The sequence below is a fragment of the Salmo salar genome, chromosome ssa15, assembly GCF_905237065.1.
Source record: "Salmo salar chromosome ssa15, Ssal_v3.1, whole genome shotgun sequence".
In the NCBI taxonomy this organism is placed as follows: Eukaryota; Metazoa; Chordata; class Actinopteri; order Salmoniformes; family Salmonidae; genus Salmo; species Salmo salar.
The window spans coordinates 106,799,073-106,811,531 of NC_059456.1; the positions used below are offsets into that span (position 1 = coordinate 106,799,073).

Genomic DNA, 12,459 nt, shown 5'->3' on the forward strand with positions numbered 1-12,459 from the left:
AGGGAGTTTTTCCTAGCCACCGTGCTTCTACACCTGCATTGCTTGCTGTTTGGGGGGTTTTAGGCTGGGTTTCTGTATAAGCACTTTGAGATATCAGCTGATGTAAGAAGGGCTATATAAATACGTTTGATTTGATTTGATTTGATTCACCCTTTATAAAGCACATGTTTTTATCATATTCTACATAGTGGGTTACGTCACATTTATGAACCCTTTATAAAGCATGACTTGCGGTTATAGATGTAACACATTTATGAACCCTTTATAAAGCATGACATACGATTATAGATGTAACACATTTATGTAGTGTTTATGAAGGCATCATGAATGCTTTATGAAGCTGTTATAAGCTGAACATAATTTAAAGCGGGACCATTAAATGTTTTATATAATATTTTTTTATAAGTGTACTGACAGGTGACTAAATGATTTCCAGCTGCATCAGAAAACCAATAAACTTCTGGATCAATGTATTATAATATTTATGAAATGTATTTGGAAGTACCTATTTAATATATCATTTTTAATTTAACTTTTGTTTAACAAAGGCAAGTCAGTTAAGAACAAATTCTTATTTACAATGACGGCCTAGGAACAGTGAGTTAACTGCCTTGTTCAGAGGCAGAACGACAGATTTTTTTTTACCTTGTCAGCTCGGGGGATTCGATCCAGCAACCTTTCGATTACTGGCCCAATGCTCTAACTACTAGGCTACCCTGCCACCCCTAGCTAGCTACAATCTTACTGCAAAAAAAAAACATAATAAAATGATGTAGGGAGTTGGCGTATCATTTTAACTTTAATTTGTCAAGTAATAATGTTTTAATAAAACTGTAGATTAGTCTGTCAATGTAGCAAATAAGTAGACATGGCTTGTATTCAAGACAGAGGCGACCGCGTCCACTGAAAGCTCCTTCCCGCCAGGCTACCTGGCGCCGATGAGCTTCCCTGATGTTTTCCTGAGCTTTCCAATACTTTTCTGATGCATTTCAGTCACTTAGCCTATTGATGCGAATACACATTTGTACATCGTTTCAATAACAATATAGCTGAAACCACTATTGGCTACATTGATTTACTGAATCTATTCTTGTAATTGCAGGCTAGGCTACTTGATGATAGATTATTTTAAATATTATTGTAACGGTAAGCCTACTTACACAATAACCTCATATGGGCTGACTGACCACCATCCATTGAATATATAATAATAAGTGTTGATTATCTGGCCTTTTGAGTACAGCGCATGGAAGAAAACACAGCTCTACAGGAAGGAGTGCTAGAAGTGCTGCAGATAATTTGAAACAAATTATATAATTTAGCCTCTCTATAAATAAATGTAATCATTGAAAATACTACACCAGCATAATTTAGCCATAGAGGATCAATAGCTTATTTTAAGAAATCGTTGTTGATTGTGTTTTGTCATATTATGAGTGTATAGGACTAGTCTACAGTTGGGAATCTGCCAACTGGGCAACCAACTGGGCAGCTAACTGGGGAGCCAACTGGGCAGCTAACTGGGCAGCTAACTGGGCAGCTAACTGGGCAGCTAACTGGGGAGCCAACTGGGCAGCCAACTGGGCAGCTAACTGGGCAGCTAACTGGGCAGCTAACTGGGCAGCTAACTGGGCAGCTAACTGGGCAGCCAACTGGGCAGCCAACTGTTTGAATAGGTGAATCTGTTTGAAAAGGTGAATCTGTTCGAATAGGTGAATCTGTTTGAATAGGTGAATCTGTTTGAGTAGGTGAATCTGTTTGAATAGGTGAATCTATTCGAATAGGTGAATCTGTTTGAATAGGTGACTCTATTCGAATAGGTGAATCTGTTTGAATAGGTGAATCTATTCGAATAGGTGAATCTGTTTGAATTGCCACTGGAAAGTTGGTGGACTATAAATGTCCTCATTTTGTAAGCCTGAGATCTGTGTATCCACTCTTTTCATTGGCCTATGCTATTGGTTGCATTTAAGACATGGGTCATTCGTTTTATTGATCTCGGTATTTAAATGTCAGAGTAGCTTGTCATTTTGATAATTTGTGTGGTATAAAAAAAACATTATTCAAATGCCTCTAGTCATGTAAAATGGCGTAGAATTGCAGGAAATTATTTTAGAACGTTTTTTTTTCATCACGGACCCACAAACCCCTCAGCCCCTGGTCTTCAGGACTGAGCCCCGAATGTTATGAAACTCTGGTGACGGCCCTGGTCCCTACTTCTCTCCCTCTCTCCCTCAGGCCCGTCCTCGTCCAGTCCAGTAATTAAATACTCTATAATGTATATGTATGTGTTTATGTAACTGATGTCCTGGTTCCTCTGACCCTGGTTCCTCTCTAGGTTTCTTCCTAGGTTCCTGCCTTTCTAGGGAGTTTTTCCCTAGCCACCGTGCTTCTACATCTTCATTGCTTGCTGTTTGGGGTTTTAGGCTGAGTTTCTGTAGAAGGAAGCACTGCTCATGTAAAAAGTGGTTTATTAATACATTTGATTGATTGTCTTGACGATGTTTCTCTCTCTCAGTGACCCACTCAGTGACCTTCAGTACTAAGTATAATACTGTATACTCTATAACTTGTCTACCTATCATCTCCCCCAGGCCCGTCCTCCTCCAGTCCTCGGCTGATGACTAAGAGCCTATCCCTGGAGCCTGGTGCTCACGGTGCATGCCTTGGGGCCCACGACGACGACTCAGACACCCAGACAGAGACCCCTCGCCTAAGCTCAGACCCCGGCCCTCAAACCTCCGGGCCACTGGGTCTGCAAGCCCCCGGGGCCCTGCTGCACCCCACTGGACACGGCTGTAACAGAGGAGACAATGAGAGTGGAACTCCTCAAGAAGTGCCCTACACCGCCCTCAAGCCACGCCCTCCCTTACCTGGGCCTAAACCACAAGGTAAATCAAATCAAATGTTATTTGTCACGTGCTTGGTAAACGAGAGGTGTGGACTAACAGTGAAATGCTTAGTTACAGATCGTTCCCAACAATGAAGAGAGAAAGAAAATAGAGAAATAATACAAAAGTAAAATAACGTAATAATAAATACACAATGAGTAACAATAACATGGTCCTACACACAGAGTACCAGTACTGAGTCAATGATAACATGGCTATACACACAGAGTACCAGTACTGAGTCAATGATAACATGGCTATATACACAGAGTACCAGTACTGAGTCAATGATAACATGGCTATACACACAGAGTACCAGTACTGAGTCAATGATAACATGGCTATATACACAGAGTACCAGTACTGAGTCAATGATAACATGGTACTATACACAGAGTACCAGTACTGAGTCAATGATAACATGGCTATATACACAGGGTACCAGTACTGAGTCAATGATAACATGGCTATATACACAGAGTACCAGTACTGAGTCAATGATAACATGGTACTATACACAGAGTACCAGTACTGAGTCAATGATAACATGGCTATATACACAGAGTACCAGTACTGAGTCAATGATAACATGGTCCTATACACAGAGTACCAGTACTGGGTCAATGATAACATGGCTATATACACAGAGTACCAGTACTGAGTCAATGATAACATGGCTATATACACAGAGTACCAGTACTGAGTCAATGATAACATGGCTATATACACAGAGTACCAGTACTGAGTCAATGATAACATGGCTATATACACAGAGTACCAGTACTGAGTCAATGATAACATGGCTATATACACAGAGTACCAGTACTGAGTCAATGATAACATGGCTATATACACAGAGTACCAGTACTGAGTCAATGATAACATGGCTATATACACAGAGTACCAGTACTGAGTCAATGATAACATGGCTATATACACAGAGTACCAGTACTGAGTCAATGATAACATGGTACTATACACAGAGTACCAGTACTGAGTCAATGATAACATGGCTATATACACAGAGTACCAGTACTGAGTCAATGATAACATGGCTATATACACAGAGTACCAGTACTGAGTCAATGATAACATGGTACTATACACAGAGTACCAGTACTGAGTCAATGATAACATGGCTATATACACAGAGTACCAGTACTGAGTCAATGATAACATGGTCCTATACACAGAGTACCAGTACTGGGTCAATGATAACATGGCTATATACACAGAGTACCAGTACTGAGTCAATGATAACATGGCTATATATACAGAGTACCAGTACTGAGTCAATGATAACATGGCTATATACACAGAGTACCAGTACTGAGTCAATGATAACATGGCTATATACACAGAGTACCAGTACTGAGTCAATGATAACATGGTACTATACACAGAGTACCAGTACTGAGTCAATGATAACATGGCTATATACACAGAGTACCAGTACTGAGTCAATGATAACATGGCTATATACACAGAGTACCAGTACTGAGTCAATGATAACATGGCTATATACACAGGGTACCAGTACTGAGTCAATGATAACATGGTACTATACACAGAGTACCAGTACTGAGTCAATGATAACATGGCTATATACACAGAGTACCAGTACTGAGTCAATGATAACATGGCTATATACACAGAGTACCAGTACTGAGTCAATGATAACATGGCTATATACACAGAGTACCAGTAATGAGTCAATGATAACATGGCTATATACACAGAGTACCAGTACTGAGTCAACGTGCAGGTGTACGAAGTAATAACATGGCTACATACACAGGGTACCAGTACCGAGTTAAGAGTGTGCAAAGCTGTCATCAAGGCAAAGGGTGGCTTCTTTGAAGAATCCTAAATCTCAAATATATATTTCGATTTGTTAAACACAATGATTCCATATGTGTTATTTCATAGTTTTGATGTCTTCGCTATTATTCTGCAATGTAGAAAATTGCATAAAGACGGGTTGCTATTTGGTTAACTATTCAACCATCTATTTAGCAGTCTTATGGCTTGGGGACAGATGCTGTTCAGGAGCCTTTTGGTCCCAGACTTGGTGCTTTAGTACCGCTTGCTGTGCGGTAGCAGAGAGAACAGGCTATGACTTGGGTGGCTGGATTCTTTGAAAATGCTTAGGGCCTTCCTCTGACACCGCCTGGTATAGAGGTCTTGGATGACAAGGCGCTCGGCCCCAGTGATGTACTGGGCCGCATGCACTACCCTCTGTAGCCTTGTCAGATGCCGAGTAGTTGCCATACCAGGCGGTGATGCAGCCAGTCAAGATGTTCTCAATGGTGCAGCTGTAGAACATATTGAGGATCTGGGGGCCAATGCTAAATCTTTTCAGCCTCCTGAACGACTGTGTTGGTGTGTTTGGACTAGAGGTCGACCGATTAATCGGAATGGCCGATTAATTAGGGACGATTTCAAGTTTTCATAAAAATCGAACATCGGTATTTTTGGACACCGATTTGGCCGATTATTATTCGTTTTTACAAATTTTACACCTTTATTTTACTAGGCAAGTCAGTTAAGAACACATTCTTATTTTCAATGACGGCCTGGGAACACTGGGTTAACTGCCTTGTTCAGGGGCATAATGACAGATTTTTACCTTGTCAGCTCGGGGATTCAATCTTGCAACCTTACGGTTAACTAGTCCAACGCTCCAACCACCTGCCTTACATTGCACTCCACGAGGAGCCTGCCTGTTACGCAAATGCAGTAAGAAGCCAAGGTTAGTTGCTAGCTAGCATTAAACTTATCTTATAAAAAAACAATCAATCAATCAATCATAATCACTACTTAACTACACATGGTTGATGATATTACTAGTTTATCTAGCGTGTCCTGCGTTGCATAAAATCGATGCGGTGCGCATTCGCAAAAAAGGACTATCGTTGCTCCAACGTGTACCTAACCATAAACATCAATGTCTTTCTTAAAATCAACACACAAGTATATATTTTTAAACCTGCATATTTAGTTAATATTGCCTGCTAACATGAATTTCTAACTAGGAAAATTGTGTCACTTCTCTTGCAACAGATATGCAGCAGTTTTGGCCGCCTGGCTCGTTACGAACTGTGTGAAGACTATTTCTTCCTAACAAAGACAGCCAACTTCGCCAAATGGGGGATGATTTAACAAAAGCGCATTTGCGAAAAAAGCACAATCGTTGCACGACTGTAACTAACCATAAACATCAATGCCTTTCTTAAAATCACATATATACACAGAAGTATATATTTTTAAAACTGCATATTTAGCTAAAAGAAATCCAGGTTAGCAGGCAATATTAACCAGGTGAAATTATGTCACTTCTCTTGCGTTCATTGCACACAGAGTCAGGGTATATGCAACAGTTTGGGCCGCCTGGCTCGTTGCGAACTAATTTGCCAGAATTTTACGTAATTATGACATAACATTGAAAGTTGTACAATGTAACAGGCATATTTAGACTTATGGATGCCACCCGTTAGATAAAATGCGGAACGGTTCCGTATTTCACTGAAAGAATAAACGTTTTGTTTTCGAGATGATAGTTTCCGGGATTCGACCATATTAATGACCTAAGGCTCGTATTTCTGTGTGTTATTATGTTATAATTAAGTCTATGATTTGATAGAGCAGTCTGACTGAGCGATGGTAGGCACCAGCAGGCTCGTAAGCATTCATTCAAACAGCACTTTCGTGCGTTTGCCAGCAGCTCTTCGCAATGCTTCAAGCATTGCGCTGTTTATGACTTCAAGTCTATCAACTCCCGAGATTAGGCTGGTGTAACCGATGTGAAATGGCTAGCTAGTTAGCGGGGTGCGCGCTAATAGCGTTTCAAATGCCACTCGCTCTGAGACTTGGAGTAGTTGTTCCCCTTGCTCTGCATGGATAATGCTGCTTCGAGGATGGCTGTTGTCGGTGTTCCTGGTTCGAGCCCAGGTAGGAGCAAGGAGAGGGACGGAAGCTATACTGTTACACTGGCAATACTAAAGTGCCTATAAGAACATCCAATAGTCAAAGGTATATGAAATACAAATCGTATAGAGAGAAATAGTCCTATAATTCCTATAATAACTACAACCTAAAACTTCTTACCTGGGAATATTGAAGACTCATGTTAAAAGGAACCACCAGCTTTCATATGTTCTGAGAAAGGAACTTAAACGTTACATGGCACATATTGCACTTTTACTTTCTTCTCCAACACTTTGTTTTTGCATTATTTAAACCAAATTGCATTATTTATTTGAGGCTAAATTGATTTTATTGATGAATTATATTAAGTTAAAATAAGTGTTCATTCAGTATTGTTGTAATTGTCATTATTACAAATACATTTTCAAAAAAACTGCCTGATTAATCGGTATCGGCTTTTTTGGTCCTCCAATAATCGGTATCGGGACCGGCGTTGAAAAATCATAATCGGTCGACCTCTAGTTTGGACCATGATAGGTCCTTAGTGATGTGGGCACGAGGAACTTGAAGCTCTCAATCTGATCCACTACAGCCCCACAGATGTGGATGGGGGCGTACTCGGCGCTCTGTTTCCTGTAGTCCACGAACAGCTCCATTTGTCTTGCTGAGGGAGAGGTTGTTGTCCTGGCACCACACTGCCAGGTTTCTGACCTCTCTATAGGCTGGTTCATCATCGTCGATGATCAGGCCGACCACCGTCGTTATTTCTCCTCAGTCAGTAACATGTTGTATGTTGTGTTATTTCTCCTCAGTGCCCCCAAAGCCTCCTCACCTGCAGCAGAGTGCTGGTGCTGCTAGACCACGCCCCCGTGCCCCGGACAAGCCCCTCCCTCTGCCTCCACCATGTAGACCTCTGCCTGCAGACCCCAGAGGGGGAGGAGCCAGCCAACCCCCAACACTCCCCCGCGTTGAGGGAAGCTCCTCCCCCACCGCATGCGTGCTCTCCCTCATCGAGAAGTTTGAGAGGTGAGACGTCATTATCAGGATCAAACCTTGGTCAAGTATTTGAGCTGACCTCAGTTTTCATGGTAGGCCTACAATGGAACCAGTTGCATAGTTCCAAGTAGTTAATGACATAGTTATAGTGATCAATGACATAGTTATAGTGATTAATGACATAGTTATAGTGATTAATGACATAGTTATAGTTATTAATGACATAGTTATAGTTATTAATGACATAGTTATAGTGATCAATGACATAGTTATAGTGATTAATGACATAGTTATAGTGATTAATGACATAGTTATAGTGATTAATGACATAGTTATAGTTATTAATGACATAGTTATAGTGATCAATGACATAGTTATAGTGATTAATGACATAGTTATAGTGATTAATGACATAGTTATAGTGATTAATGACATAGTTATAGTGATTAATGACATAGTTATAGTGATTAATGACATAGTTATAGTGATTAATGACATAGTTATAGTGATCAATGACATAGTTATAGTGATTAATGACATAGTTATAGTTATTAATGACATAGTTATAGTGATCAATGACATAGTTATAGTGATTAATGACACACTACCGGTCCAAAGTTTTAGAATACCTACTCAATCAAGGGATTTTCTTTATTTTTTACTCTTTTCTACATTGTATAATAATAGTGAAGACATCAAAACTATAAATGAACACATATGGAATCATGTAGTAACCATTTTTCTCAATAGATGAGCAAGGAACTTATATATATTTAAAATTTGAGGCTCTTCAAATAGCCACCCTTTGCCTTGATGACAGCTTTGCACATTCTTTGGCATTCACTCAACCAGCTCCACATATGCTGAGCATATGCTTTACCTTCACTCTGCGGTCCGACTCATCCCAAACCATCTCAATTTGGTTGAGGTCGGGGGATTGTGGAGACCAGGTCATCTGATGCAGCACTCCATCCACTCTCCTTCTTGGTCAAATAGCCCTTGCACAGCCTGGAGGTGTGTTGGGTCATTGTCTTGTTGAAAAACAAATTATGGTCCCACTAAGATTCAAACCAGATGGGATGGCATATCACTGCAGAATGCTGTGGTAGCCAAGCTGGTTAAGTGTGCTTTGAATTCTAAATAAATCACAGACAGTGTCACCAGCAAAGCACCCCCAAACCACAACACCTCCTCCTCCATGCTTTACGGTGGGAAATACACATGCAGAGATCATACGTCTCACAAAGACACGGCGGTTTGAACCAAAAATCTCAAATTTGGACTCCAGACCAAAGGACACATTTCCACCGTTCTGTCCATTGCTTGTGTTTCTTTGCCCAAGCAAGTCTCTTCTTATTGGTGTCCTTTAGTAGTGGTTTCCATAAAGGCCTGATTCACACAGTCTCCTCTGAACAGTTGATGTTGAGATGTGTCTGTTACTTGAACTTTGTGAAGAATTAATTGGGCTGCAATTTCTGAGGCTGGTAACTCTAATGAACTTGTCCTCTGCAGCAGAGGTACCTCTGGGTCTTCCATTCCTGTGGCGGTCCTCATGAGTGCCAGTTTCATCACAGCGCATGATGATTTTTGCGACTGCACTTGAAGAAACTTTCAAAGTTCTTGAAATGTTCCATATTGACTGACCTGTCTTAAAGTAATGATGGACTGTCATTTCTCTTTGCTTATTTGAGCTGTTCTTGCCATAATATGGACTTGGTCTTTTACCAAATAGGGCTATCTTCTGTATACCACCTCTACCTTGTCACAACACAACTGATTGTCTCAAACGCATTAAGAAGTAAAGAAATTCCACAAATTAACTTTTAAGAAGGCACTTCTGTTAATTGATATTCATTCCAGGTGACAACCTAATGAAGCTGGTTGAGAGAATTCAAAGAGTGTTTCCTAAGCTGTCATCAAGGTGGCTATTTGAAGAATCTCAAATATAAAATATACTTTGATTTGTTAAACACTTTTTTTGGTTACTACATGATTCCATATGTGTTATTTCATAATTTTGATGTCTTCGCTATTATTCTACAATGTAGAAAAGAGTAAAAAAATAAATAAAACCTTTTGACTCGGATGTTCTAAAACTGTTGACCGGTAGTGTGGTTCCAAGTACTTAATGACGTAGTTAGAGTTATTAATGGCGTAGCTATAGTGATTAATGACATAGTGATTAATGACATAGCTACAGTGATTAATGACATAGTTAAAGTATATACTGTCCACTTAAGAGTCATTGATTTTCTCTACCAGATAATATAGTTCTTCCACTTTTTTAAGACTTCATTCTAAATCTGTGTTCACTCTACAGGGAGAAGATCATTGTGGTGCCTGATATAACGGGAGGAGGTCTCTGTACCCCCTGGGTCCTCGAGACGGGACCAGGAGGAGACCCCTTCTCTCCCCCAGCCTCAGAGCTCCCTCTGGGCTGTCTCCCAGCGGCCTGGCCCCCTGGTTCCTCTCAAGACCTCCAGGAGCTCCAGGATCTACCTCAGGGGCCGGCTGTGCTGGTTAATGTGTTGCCGGGGGATACGGAGGGACCAGAGGACGATAATGAACTAGGAACGTTGTGCTCCATCTCTGACAAGCGTCTGTCCATGGAGTCTGGCTACAGCGCCTCGGAGAGACTCACGGACACCATGGAGATGAGGGAGCAGGCGGGGTCAGAATCAGAGAGACAATCAGAGATCCCCTCTGACCACTTGCCCCTCCTCCAGCCGCAGACGGACGGCAAGCTGGCCAATCGGGACTCTGGCATCGACAGCATCAGCTCTCCGTCCCACAGTGAGGAGTTGTGTTTCGCCGGCGACGAGGACCGGGTCATCTACCCGTGTAGTCCCGCCCTCACGCTGCCACGCCTCTCTAGCTCCTCTTCCTCCGGCTATGCCGATGGTCCGGGTGGAGAGGGGGCATCGGCTGAGGGGGGGAGAGATTCGGAGGGGGACAGTGACTTGGAGGAGGGGAGTGGGGACGAGACAATTGAACTGATTAACCCCATGATGGATCTGCTGCCTTTGGCCCTGCCTAAAACAGACAGACAGGACTCTACAGAGGTGGGCCAGACTCTTCTTTAGCATCACTTATTAACGTCATACGAACCATCTGAAATATGGAAAATATACAAACACAAAGTTGTTGTTCTTACAATCAACATTTTCTAGTGTTGTTACCATGACAACTTGTTATTTTTGGACTTGGTCAAGATACTGATCTAGCTTCTTCTGTCTGTCTGTCTGTCTGTCTGTCTGTCTGTCTGTCTGTCTGTCTGTCTGTCTGTCTGTCTGTCTGTCTGTCTGTCTGTCTGTCCGTCCGTCCGTCCGTCCGTCCGTCCGTCCGTCCGTCCGTCCGTCCGTCCGTCCGTCCGTCCGTCTCTCTCTCTCTCTCTCTCTCTCTCTCTCTCTCTCTCTCTCTCTGACCAATCCCAGCTGTCGGTGCAGCAGCGTGTGTTCAACATAGCCAATGAGCTCCTCCACACAGAGAAGGCCTACGTGTCTCGGCTGTACCTCCTGGACCAGGTGTTCTGCTCCTCCCTCCTGGAGGAGGCGCGCTCCCGCTCCTCCTTCCCTCTAGACGTGGTGATGGGTATCTTCTCCAACATCTGCTCTATATACTGTTTCCACCAGCAGTTCCTGCTCCCCGCCCTGGAGAAACGCATGGCAGAGTGGTGAGTTAATATCCTGACCCTAGTCCCTAACCCTGACCCTGACCCAGGGCCTACCTCTAACCCTAGACTAGTCCTAACCCTGACCCAGGGCCTACCTCTAACCCTAGACTAACCCTGACCCAGGGCCTTCCTCTAACCCTAGACTAACCCTGACCCAGGGCCTACCTCTAACCCTAGACTAACCCTAACCCTGACCCAGGGCCTACCTCTAACCCTAGACTAACCCTAACCCTGACCCAGGGTCTACCTCTAACCCTAGACTAACCCTAACCCTGACCCAGGGCCTACCTCTAACCCTAGACTAACCCTAACCCTGACCCAGGGCCTACCTCTAACCCTAGACTAGCCCTAACCCTGACCCAGGGCCTACCTCTAACCCTAGACTAGCCCTAACCCTGACCCAGGGCCTTCCTCTAACCCTAGACTAGTCCCTAACCCTGACCCAGGGCCTACCTCTAACCCTAGACTAGTCCCTAACCCTGACCCAGGGCCTTCCTCTAACCCTAGACTAACCCTAACCCAGGGCCTTCCTCTAACCCTAGACTAACCCTAACCCTGACCCAGGGCCTACCTCTAACCCTAGACTAACCCTAACCCTGACCCAGGGCCTACCTCTAACCCTAGACTAACCCTAACCCTGACCCAGGGCCTACCTCTAACCCTAGACTAACCCTGACCCAGGGCCTACCTCTAACCCTAGACTAACCCTAACCCAGGGCCTTCCTCTAACCCTAGACTAACCCTGACCCAGGGCCTACCTCTAACCCTAGACTAACCCTGACCCAGGGCCTACCTCTAACCCTAACCCTGACCCAGGGCCTACCTCTAACCCTAGACTAACCCTAACCCTGACCCAGGGCCTTCCTCTAACCCTAGACTAGTCCTAACCCTGACCCAGGGCCTTCCTCTAACCCTAACCCTGACCCAGGGCCTTCCTCTAACCCTAGACTAACCCTGACCCAGGGCCTACCT

General features: G+C 43.2%; 1 protein-coding gene across 1 annotated transcript in view; it reads left to right on the forward strand.

Annotated features, from left to right (window-relative positions):
• The window catches only part of fgd1 (FYVE, RhoGEF and PH domain containing 1), a 159,560-nt gene that overhangs the window by 89,850 nt on the left and 57,251 nt on the right, over nucleotides 1-12,459 (forward strand). The window contains exons 2-5 of the mRNA XM_045696112.1: nucleotides 2,595-2,891; nucleotides 7,631-7,844; nucleotides 10,135-10,876; nucleotides 11,249-11,487. Coding sequence (XP_045552068.1) covers nucleotides 2,595-2,891; nucleotides 7,631-7,844; nucleotides 10,135-10,876; nucleotides 11,249-11,487 — 1,492 coding nt within the window. The remainder of the gene's footprint in view (nucleotides 1-2,594; nucleotides 2,892-7,630; nucleotides 7,845-10,134; nucleotides 10,877-11,248; nucleotides 11,488-12,459) is intronic.